This window comes from Rousettus aegyptiacus, unplaced genomic scaffold (assembly GCF_014176215.1).
Source record: "Rousettus aegyptiacus isolate mRouAeg1 unplaced genomic scaffold, mRouAeg1.p scaffold_m13_p_5, whole genome shotgun sequence".
In the NCBI taxonomy this organism is placed as follows: Eukaryota; Metazoa; Chordata; class Mammalia; order Chiroptera; family Pteropodidae; genus Rousettus; species Rousettus aegyptiacus.
Window position 1 is genome coordinate 115322176 of NW_023416308.1, and position 15336 is coordinate 115337511.

Below are 15336 nucleotides of genomic sequence, written 5' to 3' on the forward strand. Positions count from 1 at the left end.
GGAGCAGCCTTGACAGGCAGGCAGGAAGGCCGAAAGGTCCTGGGTGGGAGCCAGAAAGCCACTAGTCCCCTGCCCCAGAGGTGGCCGGGCTTTGTTGGACCAGAAGACTGAGGCAGACTTGGTGTCAGTCACAAAGGAGCACCTTGCCCCCTTCCCTTACCCCTGCCTTGGAATGGGGTCAGAAATCCCTCTTCTTTAACATATTCCACTGTCTGACTCTTGACAGACCCCTGTCCAAAAGAGGCCACAGTAGGGGTGCCCAGGGGCTCACACCCTAGAAGCTGAGACTTAACCTTACCCTTCTAAAGTGAAATGGTTGTGGCCAGCCTGCAGCAGGGGACAGGCCTCCCTCCCCCGCCCCACCGTGGGGGGGTGGCCGCTGGGTCCCCGATGCAGCCCTGCCTTCCACCTTTCAGCTCCACACACTCAGCCGCGCAGCTTCGTCCCACCCCCACCGGCCCCTCAGTTTAGTTAAATCCGAGCCTTAGCCTGGTTTCCCCATTCCCCAGGCCAGGAGATGGCCCACTTTGGGTCTCTACCAGACTCCTTACCTTGCCTTCCTAAACTAACCATCACAGGCCAAATCATTTGCAGGGTGGTTTTTCCCCTTTGGTAATACGGAGTTCTGCAAAGGGGCTCAGGGAGCTCTCTCAGGCCCCAAACCCCACTTGTCGAGAATCCAGGGGCCAGTGAGATGAATAGGACAGTGCCCCTCTGCACCTGGACTGCTGTCTGTTCCTGAGAAACACTGCGTGTTCAGGGAGAGGGTGCAGCTAGGACTCGAGGGCAGTGGTCCTTGAATGACGCTCGGCCAGATTTTGAGACTATCCAGAAACTAATTTCTAAGTCAGGAAGGATCTGGACCTAGGTGTTGTGCTGTGTGCTTATCAGAGCTGGTGTCACCCTGGACCAGCATGGGCCAAACCTGTCATGCGTGATCATACAATGTGGTTGACTGAGGGGGAATGGTCCCTTCTCCCCATCTAACTTGCATGGAGCCCAAGTATGTGTGGGGCCTTTGTGCAGGAGAGATTAGAAGACTAGTGTATGGTGGAGAGAAGGTGGGCCAAGAATCAGGAACCCTGTGTGAGCCTAAGGTGCCTCCACCAGTGCGTGATGTCAGGCAGGCCGTGCAAGTCCCCCGGGGCCCCAACCACCATTTCTGCAGATTGGCAAAACTTGTATCTTCCCTCATAAGAATGGATAAATAATGCTGAAAATCTGGCTCTGAAACGAACATGAATTCTTGCAGGTGATTTCTGTCCATCCTTTCAATCCTGTGACTGTGTTTACATTTATGCCGATGTGCTTTTAAACAACGTGGCTGTGTTGCTGGATGTTCACAATTGAGAAAACGTATATACAAGCTCGTTGTAAACTCGTGAAGCTAAATGCACCTGCTCTGCTGTTAATGTGATTTACGGTTTGGCCCACTAGACTGTGAGCTCCTTCTGGGCAGGGACGAGGTTGCAGTGACTTTGTTTTCCTAGAGCCCTGCATAGGGCCTGGCACGCAGTAGGTGCTCAATAAATCAATAAATGTCTGTCAAGTGCCCTCTTGGTGTGTTTTTCCTATGCGACTTTTTTCAGTGCTAACTGGTCTGTGGAATGCTATTCTCTCTGTTCTGGGTGGCTGTCCCAGTGACTGGGGTGGCGTTCTGTGACCTCAACCCCACATCTCAGCTGGCAGGACCTTAGGGACTATATGAACTGGGCACCTCTAGGCTCCCAGAGAGAGGTGGAAAGTGTGGAGCTGAGGGCATGACCACCCGGAGTGCAGAAAGAAGTTTCTGAATATAGGCGACTGATTACTCGGAGTCCCCCACCTGGCCCAGAGCCACCATCCTGGAGCATCAAGAAAGCCTCCCACGCAAATATCAACCCCACACCCGGGCTGTGGATGGCAACTCCAGCTGCGATGCTGAGAACAAACCGAACCGTGACCTGGAGGGAGGGGGTGGGGTGAGGAGGTGCCACTGCCCTGACCACTGACACCCGTGCCCCTCGTCCCCAGTACTTCTTTGTGCTCTGAAGCTGGCCACCTCCTGCACCTCCCACTTGTCCTCCTTGGGGGTCTAGGTGGAGGAGATCTTTTTGGATGCCGGTGATAGCCCTGTGGGCAAAGCTACTCTGAGACAAGGGAAGAAGCAGCCCCTTCCCTCAGAGAGGAACTAGAGCGTGTAAGGGTGCGATTGGGGACACCGGCTGGGCCCCTTTGCAGCACTCTGGTCTGTCCCAGGCTCTGTGGTCCCACCGATCTGACCTCTGTCTTCTGCATGAAATGCAACCGTCACGTCCCCTTCACCCTCCCCCCCCCCCCGCTACTTCCACACTCACACAGCTGGGCTGCTGTGTGGCTGAAACGAGATGGCATTCAGGCCCTTTGTAAACTGTAGAGTCCTGTACACCCCTAAGGCGTGGTAGAGGGATGAGGCTGGGATAGGAGAGTGTTTCCGATGGGATCGCAGCCTCTCTGTGTCCCTCGCTAGATCTGTTGGGAAGGGGGGGGGCCCAGCCGACCTCCCCAACACAGCACGAGCAGGGAGGGGGCTGCTGCTTGCAGGTGTAGTGACAGGTAAGGTGGCTCCCCTGCACCCTGTGTATCTTGTGTCTTTCCGCCTCGCTGGAACCAGGTTCCTCAGCCCTGAGTCTTCGCCACCAAATCTGCTCAGTGCTTCTCCCCTGGAAGGAACAGAATGCACCAGCCTCCGGGGAAGGAAGCAGAGCAGGCCCTTCGGCCTCCCCAACACCAATGTCGACGGCTCAGACCTCGGGCTCCACACCTAGGAGACCCAAGAAGCGGAAGCACAAGGGGCGGCGGGCGGGGGCGACCACCTTGCCGGCTCAGATTCCACAAAAGTGAATGAAGGCCCCGGGGGCAGGCGCTGTGCTAGGAACTGCGGCGTGCAGACAGGGTACCTGCCCTGGTTCCCACTGTGGTCGCCTTGCCTGTTGCACAGGTGAGGAAACTGAGGCGCCACAAGACGAACCAGGTGATCTGTCTGCTCTTCCAGAGTTGATAACGGAGCAGAGGTAGGCCAAGCCCAGGTCTGTCTGAGCTGTTGCCTCCTGCCATATACGGCCTGTTTCTGCTGTAAAAAGATCATGACATCTTTCTGTGACAGCCCTGGGCGCCCATAGGTTCAGGAGAAAGGGCAGGGGTAGACTCAGGTGGGAGACGGAAAGGTTACTCGCAGTGACAAACACTCAGCCCCCACCCCACACTATACCATGCTGGGGGTGGTGCCCAGTGCCCTCGCCATCCCAATTTCCAGAGTCCTCGGGGTCCTGGCGCTTGCTGGATCATGCCCTGCACTTGGAAATGCCAATTGGAGAGGATCAGCACAGATGTGGAAGATGATTCACGTCACCTGTCCCAGGTGACAATGGCTGAGAACCAAGCTGAGGCCTTTAGAGAGGATGGAGTCTGTTCCTCACCTGCCCCCTTTCTCCAGAAGTTGGGTCCTGGGCCCCTGAGTAGGCCCCGCCTGCTAGCCCTGGCCTCACTCAACAACCTGTGGCCCAGCTCAGGCCGGGCTCAGTATTTGAAGACTACAAAGCAGTAACTGGTACAACAATGTCCACATGAGCTTGGGCCACCCATTGGGCCTTCTCCCATCTAGACTCTGCCCTGTCCCCTCACTCCCTCTCCCTGGCCTGGGGTGAGTTCTCCTATCCACCTTAGTACCCACGTCTTCCTGGGTGAGCAGTTTGCCTCTGCGAGACTCACCCATGGCTCTCCAAGGTCAGAGCCATGGTTTGGACAGCTGTACGGGGCCAGTAGCTCAGACTCGAAAGACCACACAGACCTAGGCCCGCAGCTGTGAGCTGGGGGAGATCACGTGCCACTCCAGGCGCTTGGAACACAGCGGTGAACGCAAGAGACAGCCCTGCTCCCCCGGTACCCCCACTCCAGAGGGCGCACAGCAGACAAGGTTCTTGATATGTCCAGCAGGGATGAGTGCTGGGAAGAAAAACAGGGAATGATGGAGAGGCACTGTTTTTGTCATTTTTCTTTTCTTTCTTTCTTTCTTTCTTTCTTTCTTTCTTTCTTTCTTTCTTTCTTTCTTTCTTTCTTTCTTTCTTTTTTATCATGTACATTTTCAAACACACCCAGAAGAAGAGAGAGAATACTGAGCTTCGACAAATATGGTCAATTTGGGTTCATCTTTATCTCCCCATCTCTCTCTCCCTTCTGGATTATTGTAAAGAAAATCCCAGACTTAATGTCATTTCACCTGTAAATACGTCCGTTGGTTTCACTAAGAGATTCAGACTCTGTTCCTATTATTATCACACTTTAAAAACGAATAATCCCTTAATATCATCTGATATCCAGTCGGTGTTCACATTCTGCAACTGATCCATGAATATCTCCTAAAAATTAATGTGGGTAAAACACACATAACATAACATTTGCCATCTTAAACCACTTTCAAGTGTACAGTTAAGTAGCCAGTACGTTGACATTGTGCAACCAGTCACCAGAAGTCTTCACGAACATCTTTCTACAGTCGATTTGTTTGAATCAAGATCTAATAAGATCCACACGTTGCATTGGGTTGATAGGTTTCAACCTGCAAGAACCTGTCTTTCCTCTTTTCCCCCTTCTTCGCTTTTTCCTTGTTTAAGAACACAGCGACGTGTTCTGTGGACAGAATTTCCTCCATTCTGTTCTTGGCTGGCTGCATCCCCCTGGGCCGGGTCAGCGTGTTCATCCACGGAGGGTCGGAGGGTCGTAGCGTTTAGGCGGAGGCTGGAGAGGGCTTCCTTGGGAGGAGACATCAAAGCAGAGAGAGAGCCACGCAATTAACTAGGGAGAGGGAGTTCTGGGCAGAGGGAGCCCCGTGGCTTTCGTTCCCCAGGTCGTCACAGACAGCCTGCTATGTGCCAGGAAATGTTCGAGGCACCAAGAACACCACCAGGAAGCAGGAAATGCCCCTGCTCTCCTTGGGGCAGGAGACCTCAGGCACTGTCCTCTAAGTAGGATGGTGGCGAGGAAAGCGGAGTGTCCCTTGCAGACACCCTGCCTGCTGGCTCCAGGAGCAACTGCCCAGCTGTGTGAACGTGGGGACATCGTCTTGGCACACTGGTGAGTCATTGCCCAGCCTGTCCCCTACCTCCTCTAGGAAGCCAGTTAGAGGCCTGAACACCAGCTGGGACCGACTCTCCTCTGCCAGTTCCAAGCCTGGGGCTGCCGTTGGCCCACCCAACCTGCCCCTGGATGGGAGCTCCCTGAGGGCTGGTCTCTATGCTTCATGGGTCACTCCCATTCCCACCAGTCCTCCTCCTCTACAGTCCTTTGCTTATCCTTAGATCAGATTCAGCATCACCTCTAAGAAGCCTTCCTTGCGCCTCTCTCTAGTTCCCATACTCCCACAGGCCTCAGATGATTCCCTTTGGGTATCCACCTCTGGGCCTCTGCCAACATGGCAGCCTGGCTCTCTGTCCAGGATGCTCAGCCTTCTCAGCAACGGAGGTGTCTGTACCCTCCCCCTGGACAGTGACCCGGTGTGGGGGTGTGGGTTGGTTCAAAGTGTACCTCCTCCCAGAAAACAGACTCTGAAGGTGCCCTCCTTCCTGATGCCCCTTCCCCTCTCTACCCCTCTCCCCAGGTTGGTATGCAGTGGCCCCCGTGGGCAGCTGGACCTTTCTATTGCTCTGCAAGAACATATGATCAAGGCTGGCAGGGACGCTGTCCCCTCCATCCTTGGCTGGGGCCAGGTCATGGGAGAGAACAGAATCAGCCGAGAACAGAACGGAGGAAGGGAGAGATGGGCGTTGTTGCTGGGTTAGGGTTTTGGAGTGCGTCTTAGTCCATTCAGGCTGCCGTCACAAAACACCCTTGACTCATGGTTTATAAACAACAGAAATTTATTTCTCATAGTTCTGGAGGCCACGAAGTCCAAGATCAAGGCTCTGGCAGATTCAGGGTCTGGAGAAGGCTCTCTCCCTGGTCTACAGAAGGCAGTCCTCTGCCTGTGTCCTCACATGATGGAAGGGGCAGGGGGGCTCTGTGGGGTTGCTTTTCTAAGGGCACTAATCCCACCATGCCCTTATGACCTAATCACCATCCAGATGCCCACCTCCTACTACAACACCTTTGGGGTTAGAACTTCAACATGAATCTTGAAGGGGTACATTCAATCTATTGTGTTAGAGAAGACCCCAGAGAGAGCAAAGGGTCCAGCTCCCCCTCATTGTACAGACGAGGAGCCTGAGGCCCCAGGGGGGGGAAGGGAATTACCTAATGGTTCACGTGATCCATTAGTGACAGAGCCGTGACCAGAATGGGCTCTCTTCTGATCCACTGTTGTCCTTTGGGGAAGTGGGGAGGATACAGCAGAGACTTAAAAGAAGACTGGGAGGCAGGCTAGAGTACGCTAACAAGAACAGCAGCCCACACAAAGCGCTGGCCACCCACCGGGTTCGGTCTGGGCATGTTTCATACATTAACTCATTACGCCCTCACAAATCAACCCTATAAGGTAGGGGCTTTTATTATCCCCATTTAACAGATGGGAAAATTAAGGTAGACAGAGGTTAAGAGCTTTGCCTGAGACCACATAGCTACGAAGCGGCAGCCTGCCTGCGGTCTCCGTGTGTTTGCTCTCTACGCTACGCTACCTGCCTCTCACAGGCTGACTCCCCTATGCTCACTCGCCTCGTGAGGGACCGAGCTTCTCTATGCTTTGATTTCCTTATTAGCAGACTGGGGGTAATAACAGTGCCTCCTGCTCATTGTAACTGCGATAATGTCCACGCAGTACGCAGCTCTCAACCCATGTTAGTAAAGAAAGGGGAAGGAGAATGAGACTGGCAGTCCCTGTTCTTGTGCAGCTCACGTCCTGGTGGTGGTTGGGCAGGGGGCACCGAAACAAATATATTCTAGTCCATCGATTCTAAGATGCACATTTTTTTTTCACTCTCTAACGTCTCTGAAATGCTCTGAATTCAACACGATGTATGGCAAGTGTGACGAAGCACATGCTAGAAAATCGGAGATGCCAAAAAAAATAAAAAATAAAAGAGTTAAGCTCTGCAAGATGGGAGGGTCTTTGATGAGAGAGAGGGCAGGAGTGGGTCTTGCCACTCCTTGATCAGCAGCCAAGTCGAGGCCACTCCCCCCCCCCATCCCCCAGAGGCCTGCCAGAATGAGCATGCCCTCTGGCCCCACTGGTTGGGAGGAGAAAGACTGAGAAGTTTCCACGTTTCAGAGGGGTGAGGCTAAGGACGTCTTCCACTCCGGCACCCTTGCCTCCCTTTGCTTCTTTCCTCCCTTCCTGCCCACCCGAGGAATTGCTACCCTAGGCCCTTCTACCTGCCCGAGCTGGGAATCCCGTACCTCTGCCTTCTCCATTCTAGTGGGTAGAACCTTGTCTGCCCTTGGAGCACTGGCCCTGTGGGGTGCTTTCTACCTGGTCTGGGGCTGTGCTAGATGCCTTTACTTTGGGGTCTGTTTTGTTTTCAGTTGCTCAGGTTGGCAAACTTGGAATTATCTTTAACTCCTCTCTCTCACACCCCTCCAAACCGCTCCATCAAGAAATCCCGTTGGCTCTACCTTGCGAATGTGTCTCGTATCGGACCACTCCCACTGCTGCTGCTGACCCCAAGCCACTGCCGTGTCTCACATCGATTATCATAAAATCCTCCTTCTTGGCCTCCTGGCTTCTGCTCCTGCCCCTTCACTCTGGTCTCAACCCACCAGCAAGTCAGATCACGTCACTGCGGCGACTCCCCTTCTGACTCTGAGGGAAAGCCACGGCTGCGGCCCACCCTGGCTCCGCATCGCCTTTCCGCCTTCTTCTCCTACTACTCTCCCTATCGCTCTCTCTGCTCCAGTCTCATTGGCCTCCTGGTTCTTTAAATAGCCGGGCCTGTCCCTGCCTCAGGGCCTTTTCACTGGCTGTCCCCTCCTCCCAAAATGCTTTTCCCCAATACCTGTAGAGCTCACTCCCTCACCTCTGCCAAGTCTTTGCTCAAGTGTTGCCTTCTCAGTGAGGCCTATACAGACCACCTTAATACTGCAACTTGTTTTCTGCCCCTTCACCTTTGCAATTCTGATCCCCTTTATATAGCTGGCTCTATTTTTCCCCCATGGCGTTTAATACTTAGTAGTATGTTGGTTATCGTTTTCCCTCAATTGAGATGTAAGCTTCCTGAGGGTAGGGATCATTGTCTATTTTGTTCACTAATATACCCAAAGACACTAGAAGGGTGCCGAGCATGTTTGGAGGTGCTCGACAGAGATTTGTGGATGAATGAATTTGCAAATTAGAGAGGAGTAAATGTGTGGCAATATATAATTAATCTCTGAGGAGAAGTAGGTGGTTTTAGGAATTTGAGACGGTGACACTTGAACTGGATCTTTAAGTATACCTGGGAGCTGAGGTAGGTAACTGGCAATTGATCAGCCTGGATAAAAGCATGAAGGTGGAAGAGCTTGGGGGCAGGGCAGGATCTGACTGGAGGTGTCAACAAGTGATACCTAGTCAGAAAGGATATTAGCAAGGTAAGTTGAGGCCAGACTGTGCAAAACTTTGAATCCGGGCTAAAGGCTTTCCTACCACCAGGAGTAGCTACAAAATTTGTAGGGTCCAGTGCACAATGGAAATGCAGGGCCCCTTGGGAAATACTTTAAGAGAGTGACAGCAGAGCATTAAATCAAAGTCAAGGCCTTTCTAAGAGTAGGGCTTTGTGTGACTGCACAGGTCATAGGCCCATGAAGCCAGCCCTGTCTATCCCACAAGGGGGCCACTGAGAGCTTTCCAGCAGGACAGAGATATAATTGGAGCTGGACTTTAGGGAGATTATTCTGGCATGTCTGGTGGGGTAGGTTGGAGGGAGTCTAGGCAGGTAGACCAGTTAGGCCTTCTTGTGTGGAGAGAGAGTGAGGAAGAGGAGGGGGCAGGTGGGGTAGGGCTGGATCTAAGGGGCAGAGGGCAGGGGTGAGAATTTGAGTGAGTAGAAGAATGGAGGAGACGGAGTTTACTTAGACTGGAGCGTGGGCCTGGGAAGACTCCTGAGTGCACCTTCCTTCACTTCTCCAACTACTTCCTTTTTCCATTCTTTCCAGACCCAAGCCTTAGAGGTGAGATCCCGCACAGGAGTTGGCAGTGTATCTCCTGTTGGCCAGCAGAGGGCAGATCATTCTCAGGGATTTTAGGGATGAATTGGGGGTGGAGGGAATGGAATAGCCTGTCTTCACCTCTTCCTCTCTTTCATACTCACCTCTTTCTGCAGTTCTTCACCAACTTCTTCCCCCATGTCTGGGTGCCCAAATGGAGCTGCAGTAGGGCATAAAGAAGTGTCCTGGAGGCTGGGACATTTACTAGGGCTGTAGACAGTACCTGTTGCCTTAGGAAGTACTTTCTACTATCTAGCTGTGTATTTCTCTCATTGCACCTACCTAGCTGTGTAGTTCTCTGGTTGACTTGGCCAGGGGGTCTGCTCGAGATGCTCTGTAGCTGGGAGTTGGAAGTCAAGTGTCAGAGGTCCGACAAGCACTTTTCCTCATAATCCCTGGGACCTCTCTGCTCCTGTACCTTTGGGAACTTGTTGGTTGAGCCTGGCTTCTGCCCACCTTAAGCTGTTTTTTGAGCTCTTGGATGGGGTGGCAAGTTCCAACATGTCCAGAGTAGGATGGATGGGGCAGCTTGTAGCCACAGGAATCGGACCAGCCTACTGCCTCTCCTTGGTGAGACAATCTAGAGGAGAGTGTAGAGTGGATCCAGGTTGCCACATGGACTTTATCTGTTACAGTCAGGGGCTCTCCAAAGATGAGAGAGGCCTCAGAGCTCATGAATCCAATTACCTCACTTGATTGATGGGGAAACTGAGGTTCAGGGAAGGAAAGGAACTTCTCCAGGAATCCATTGTTTGGGCCATCATGAGGAACTCGCATTTTAAACCAGTGTTTCTTTTCTTTGCCATGAATTTCTTTGTCTTAGAAGGGATAACTGGAATATGAATTAAGATGAAAATGTCTCTCCTGCCTTAGCTTGCAGTATTTAAAAAGATAACCGGCATGATTCACTATTTCATAGTGCGATGTTGTTTTGTGCGATTTTGAACATTGACAGGTGACACACGTGTTGATAGACAAGTTGGATGTTAAACGAGATGGATTTTATGAGCCGATAGACAACGAAGGGACATGCAGATGAGAAGTTGCTTTAGAACCAAAGGATGCCAATTACAGGGACGGCTAACAGCCTTATTTTCTATTTAGTCAAATAATAACACGCACTGCCGATCCACGGTCCTTGCCCAAGATTTGAAAATACCCGAAAACTGCCGGAAAGAAACGAGGAGTCAGACTCAGTATCACCCGAGGGAGTGACCCGGGGCTCGCCAGGCCTCGGGTGTTGCCGGAAATGGCTGACGACCGCTGTCGGCTGAGGGGCGGAGCGGGGGCGTGGCCGGCTGCCTGCACGCGGAGCGGCTTCGGGTGTTTCCGGAAACTGCCGAGAGCCGGCTCGAAGTGGGTGGGGAAAGGCCTGTGGGCGTGGCTGGAGAGCCCGGAGTCGCTTCGTGGATTTCCGAAAACAGAGCCGAAGTTGGGTCTTCGGAATCGAGGAGGCGCGCGGGTCTCCAGGGCTTACCTTCTTCGGGTGTTTCCGGAATTCACCCGTAGCCCGTGGCCAGGAGGAGGAGGCGTGCCCCCCTCCCGTTCCTGGCAGCTTCGGATGTTTCCGGCTGCTGCCGGCGGAAAGAGCCGAGGGCCGGCGGTGGTGGCGGCCATGTTGGGAGCAGCAGGTCCGGCGGCGGCTGCCTGTGTGCCGGGCGCGGAGCAGTGCCGCTGAGGGCAGGGGAGGAGCGAGGCAGGCGGCCGGCTGCGGCGGCAGAGAGTAGGCGGAGCGGCGCGGCCCGGCCGAAAGGCGGCACAGCCCAGCCGGGGGTCGGGGGGGTGCGGTCCGGAGCCGCTCGGAGCCGGCGCGGCCTAGCCCGAGCGGCGCATCCCCGGGCTGGCGTGAGCGGCTGCCCGGCCTCCCCGCACCCCCGGCCGGGGCCCATGCGGCGGGTGCCCCTGCTGTGAGAAGCCCCGCCCGACCGGGCTCCGCGCCTTCCCTTCCCTCCCTTCCTTCAAGCTTCTCGGTTCCCTCCCCTGAGATACCGGCGCCATGTCCAGCGCCCGGACCCCCCTACCCACGCTGAACGAGAGGGACACGGAGCAGGTAAGGAGCCCCGAGGGCTCCCCGAATTCCCTGGTTGGGCCCCTGCACCTTGCAGAGCCTTCTCCCTCTTCTGCTCACCTCGTGCCCCTGCTGCCATCCTGCAAGCCTCGGCTGCCCTGTCATCTGGCTCCCGGCTCCGCACATCCCCCTCCGAGTTCTGTCCTGGGACCCACCTGGGACCCACCTTGTCCTGACTCCAGGCTACACACTTGTGTTTCTGCTTACCCCCGTTCTCTGCTCGCCGCCCTCCTGCGCTCTTCCGTGTTACCTCCCCAGCTTCCCCTTCTCTTCCCTTTTTCTCTCAGGGGCCTTTCTGGTCTTCCTCCACCCACGCTTAAAGCAGCCACCCTCCTACTCGGTTAGCACCCAGCGCTTTGCCCCAGATCCTTGTCCACCTCTTCTGTCTCTCTAGCCTTTTCCCCTGCGTCCGCACCGGTTCTCCCAGCCCCTGATTATCACCCTCAGGGTCCTTTCCTCCGAGTGTGTTCTCGATCGCTATCCCTTTCCCGTTCCCCAGCTTTTTTACCCTGCTGCTGCTTTTTCCAAATTGTGCTCTCCCTCTTGCTTGCAACCCACCAGCTCCACCCTCATCACCTTTCCAAATTGTTCGCCTACTCTTTGCTCATCACTTTCCCTTCTTCTCTCCAGGAGCTCCCTGGTGCTTCGCGCTGGCATTTGTTGCTTCCGTGTTTCCTACACAGCTGTCATGCGCATAGTTTTTCCCACAGGTTGTCTTTGGGGTTCCAGTCGTCACTCCCTTCAGTCTTCGGATCCCCTCATGTTCTCTTCCCCCGGGGTTTGGTGTTTAAGTCTCCCGGCCTTCTGTTTCTCACTGCGAGTGCTTTGCCAGCCTTCTCCCTGGGCACTTTCCACCAAGGGAAAAAGACACTGCTATTTCAGCCCGCTCCATTAACACAACCTGTTGCTCTGTCCCTTCCCGGGCCTCCCTCCATCCCTGTCCTTGCCCTTCTGCCTTCTCGCCCTGCAGCACAGACCGTGGTACCTGCTCGTGTGCTCACTCCTGGCGCTTCACTTTTCATCTCGTCTTCCTCTTTGCTTCTTCCCTTCCAGTTTGTCTACCCTCACCCCATCTTCCGTACTATGCCTCTTAATCAGGATTGCTTTTTATCTCCGTATTGGTCTCTTGTCTGCTTCACGTATGTCTTTTTCCCACACATGCCCCTGTTCATCCCTTCCTTTGGGCTAGTCTTTGTAACTTCCCATCCAGGCATTTCGCATGCTGCCTGCTCGGTCCCCCTCATCCCGACAGTCACTGCCTTTTCTGTGTCATCTCACCTCTGAGCTGAGAGGCGTCCACATTCCACCCCTCCCCTTTCTTTCACCGTCTCCAGTGTCCCTTGCTTTGTGGAGTATTTTCTGCCTGTCACACCCTCCTTGGTGGAGAACTTTTACTAGGCCAAAGAAACTTAACTTGAAAAAGGAGCCCTTCTTCCCTGGGGCTGTAGTTCTTTTGCATCCTTTCCCTCATTACGTCCTTTTCTGTTTTCCTTTTGTTCCTTTCTTTCTTTGTAGCCCAGTGGAACCATTGCTGTATTCTCTTGCATGTTAACATCCTTCTCTGAAAAATCTTCCTCTTTTTTAATCAGTCCTAAGTTTTTCTCTTTTGTTACCCCCCTTGCTCTCTGTCACCTGGGTAGTCAGGAACTCGCAAGCTGTTCTGGACCGAGTTTTTCTGTACCATGGTTGGCCCTTTCATTATTGATGGATTGATGGCCGCTGAGGGTGAAGCAGGGGTTGAGAGGGAGGGACGAAGGGAAGGAGGGGTGATTTCCGTTTCATCGCGGGGTTTGGTAGCTGGTTCTGCATGTGTTGGGACCGAGGTCTTAGGAGCATGGTCTGCACCTCACCGGCTCCCTTGCCTGCCACCTGTTTCTCTCCTTCCTGGGAACCACTCTCTAAGCCCTCTCGAGGTCGCCTGTTGAATTCCTTTTCCTATCACAACTTTTGTTTTAGCAGGTAAACCCTGCTTAACCAGAGAACTTTCTCAGACTGTTGATTATGAGCTGGTAGGAGGAGGCCAAGTGACTGACTGGCACCTTTAGGCATTTGGGGAGTGGCCGTGGAGAGCCTACTCTCAGCTAGGCTGTGGGGGGCATTGTGTTGAGCGAAGTAGAGTAACAGACTGCCTCTGTCTGTTTCCTTTGTGCTGTTTATGAAATGTAAATATTCATGCCGTGGTCTTTTTCTTGAGTTGTGGGCGTCGATGTCTTCTCTTCCCTCATGCCTACCATACTGCTGAGTGCGTAGTAGGAACTTGGGTGCATGCGCGTTGGTTTATGATGGCAGTAATCAGCGAGCCATTTGGGAGTGTAAGCTGCTCTTTGATAACTTCGTCCAGAGTGGCGGTTGCATACGTTGTCATCTTATCCAAATTATGAATTACTCACCCTGTTTCTGCTCTTCAGGGACTTAGGGTTCCCACGAACCACTTCATAGCTTTTGTTGTTCTCGCGGTAGCCAGTCTCACCATTGACTTGATATTAAGTCTTATCCTAGTAAAAGTGCGGACTTTGGTAAGCCTTGGACACACCTATTACAGGCAGGTGCCCGTATATTTTTAAATAAGAAAAAAGACAAGTAGCAGCTCCTTTGGTTACAAGACCAGGGATGCTGGAAGCATTGGCCTCCTTTAGAATAATAGATCTTGCTACCAGGTGAGATCAAGAAAGCTCTTTCGGTCCCGTTGTGATTCTAGCTGAAGTAGTCACGGAAGCTTGGTCATTGCAGCAAGTCTTAATGCTATGAAACGAAAAGCAAAAAAGCAAGGGATTTGGTTGGGCTGATTCCTTCCCCCCAAAGGTCCTCTATCACTTTAAATTATTTGAACTAGTTTCACCAGAAAATAGGTAAACAAACTCCACTGTTGTCTTTAAGCTCCGGTCTCTTTTTGCTTTTCCTCCCCAGTCTTTACAACATGTGTCTGATGAGAAGCTGTTTCCAGGAGCTCTTTGATCACATTGAATTAAATGCACGTGCGTGCACACACACAGAGAAAATGTTGAAGCTTAAAAATAAACCTTGTGTTGCAGGGAGATTGCCTGTTTGCTGTTGACTCTGCTTCTAAGAGTGAAAGTAAGAGATAAAAGAAAGTTAGGCTCCGTCTTTGAGATTTCTGTGACACCTGGTTCCAGATGTACTTTTTCACGGCCACAGACTCATCTTCCTTTTGCAGAAGGAGGGTTGTAACCTGGGGCTGGTAGTTTTGGGATTGTTAATCTGTGAGCTGAGCTTTCTGTTCACTTTTCCAAATGGCTCTTCTGGCCTGGAGGCTTGGCAGCAGTGACAGCAATCAGCGAGATGACTGTTGTCCGGACGGCAGCAGTTATAGGCAAGTGTGGAGAGGGGTCAGGCTTCCAGAGTTCACCTGCCGCTGCCTGGAGCTTTCTGTAGCATCTGGCAGAGGGGCCGCGTGGCTTCAGGCCTGCCCCACCTCTGCGCCTAAGGAGCCACCAGAGATGGCTCTTGAGAGGAAACAGGAGCCTTCACTGCCCACCCTGCTTCTGCTGTAGTGGGCAGAGGAGGGCGTTACTGTCATTATTCTAGGGAATGAGTGACATTGTTCATTCTCTCAGAGTTTGGAGCTCTAAGGGAAGAGAGCGAATCGAACATATAGGATCCTGTGACGAACAGCTGAGCCACTCCAAACACAGGGAACCCTAGGCTCCCAGGGGCGGTTCTGGCTACATGTTGCACTGAGCAGTTTGATTTTAGTGTCAGCTTGGACAGAGCGTGGTTAACTCTCACTCCATGCCCTGTGAGTTGTGCACGACCTCGCTCTGTGTGCTGACTCTGACCGCTGCCCTTTGACTCTGGCCCAGGGGCTCCTTGGCAGTGCTGCCTCTGGTCAGGGATGTGGGTGACTGTCAGACCACATATTCCCATTTAACGCTTGGCTCTAGAAATCAGGAATGAGGTGTCGTTAGAGTAAGGGCTTTAGAAGTTCCTGAAGTTCATAGAATTGCCATACCTTTGAACTCAGTAAAGGTAACTATCTAGTAAATTGTAACAATTTCTCCTTAATCTGTGGACTTTGAGAAGTAGCTAAACATGGCTACGAGGCAGTCATTGAAACTCGGCCTGCTTCAGGCTACACTGAAGTTTACGTAGGGATATCCGAATTTTTCCAGTGGTGACCAAAG

The 15336-nt window shown here is 53.0% G+C and overlaps 1 protein-coding gene across 7 annotated transcripts in view; it reads left to right on the top strand.

Annotated features, from left to right (window-relative positions):
• The first annotated feature begins 10543 nt into the window (after positions 1–10543).
• Positions 10544–15336, top strand: part of MARK2 (microtubule affinity regulating kinase 2) — a 52762-nt gene continuing 47969 nt past the window's right edge. For 2 of the 7 annotated variants that reach the window (XM_016118570.2, XM_016118569.2), the window contains exon 1: positions 10711–11176. In XM_016118570.2, coding sequence (XP_015974056.2) covers positions 11123–11176 — 54 coding nt within the window. In that variant the 5' untranslated portion in view covers positions 10711–11122. Of the gene's footprint in view, positions 11177–15336 lie in introns of all 7 variants that reach the window. The other 5 variants (XM_016118568.2, XM_016118560.2, XM_016118563.2 and 2 more) reach the window with 5 other exon arrangements.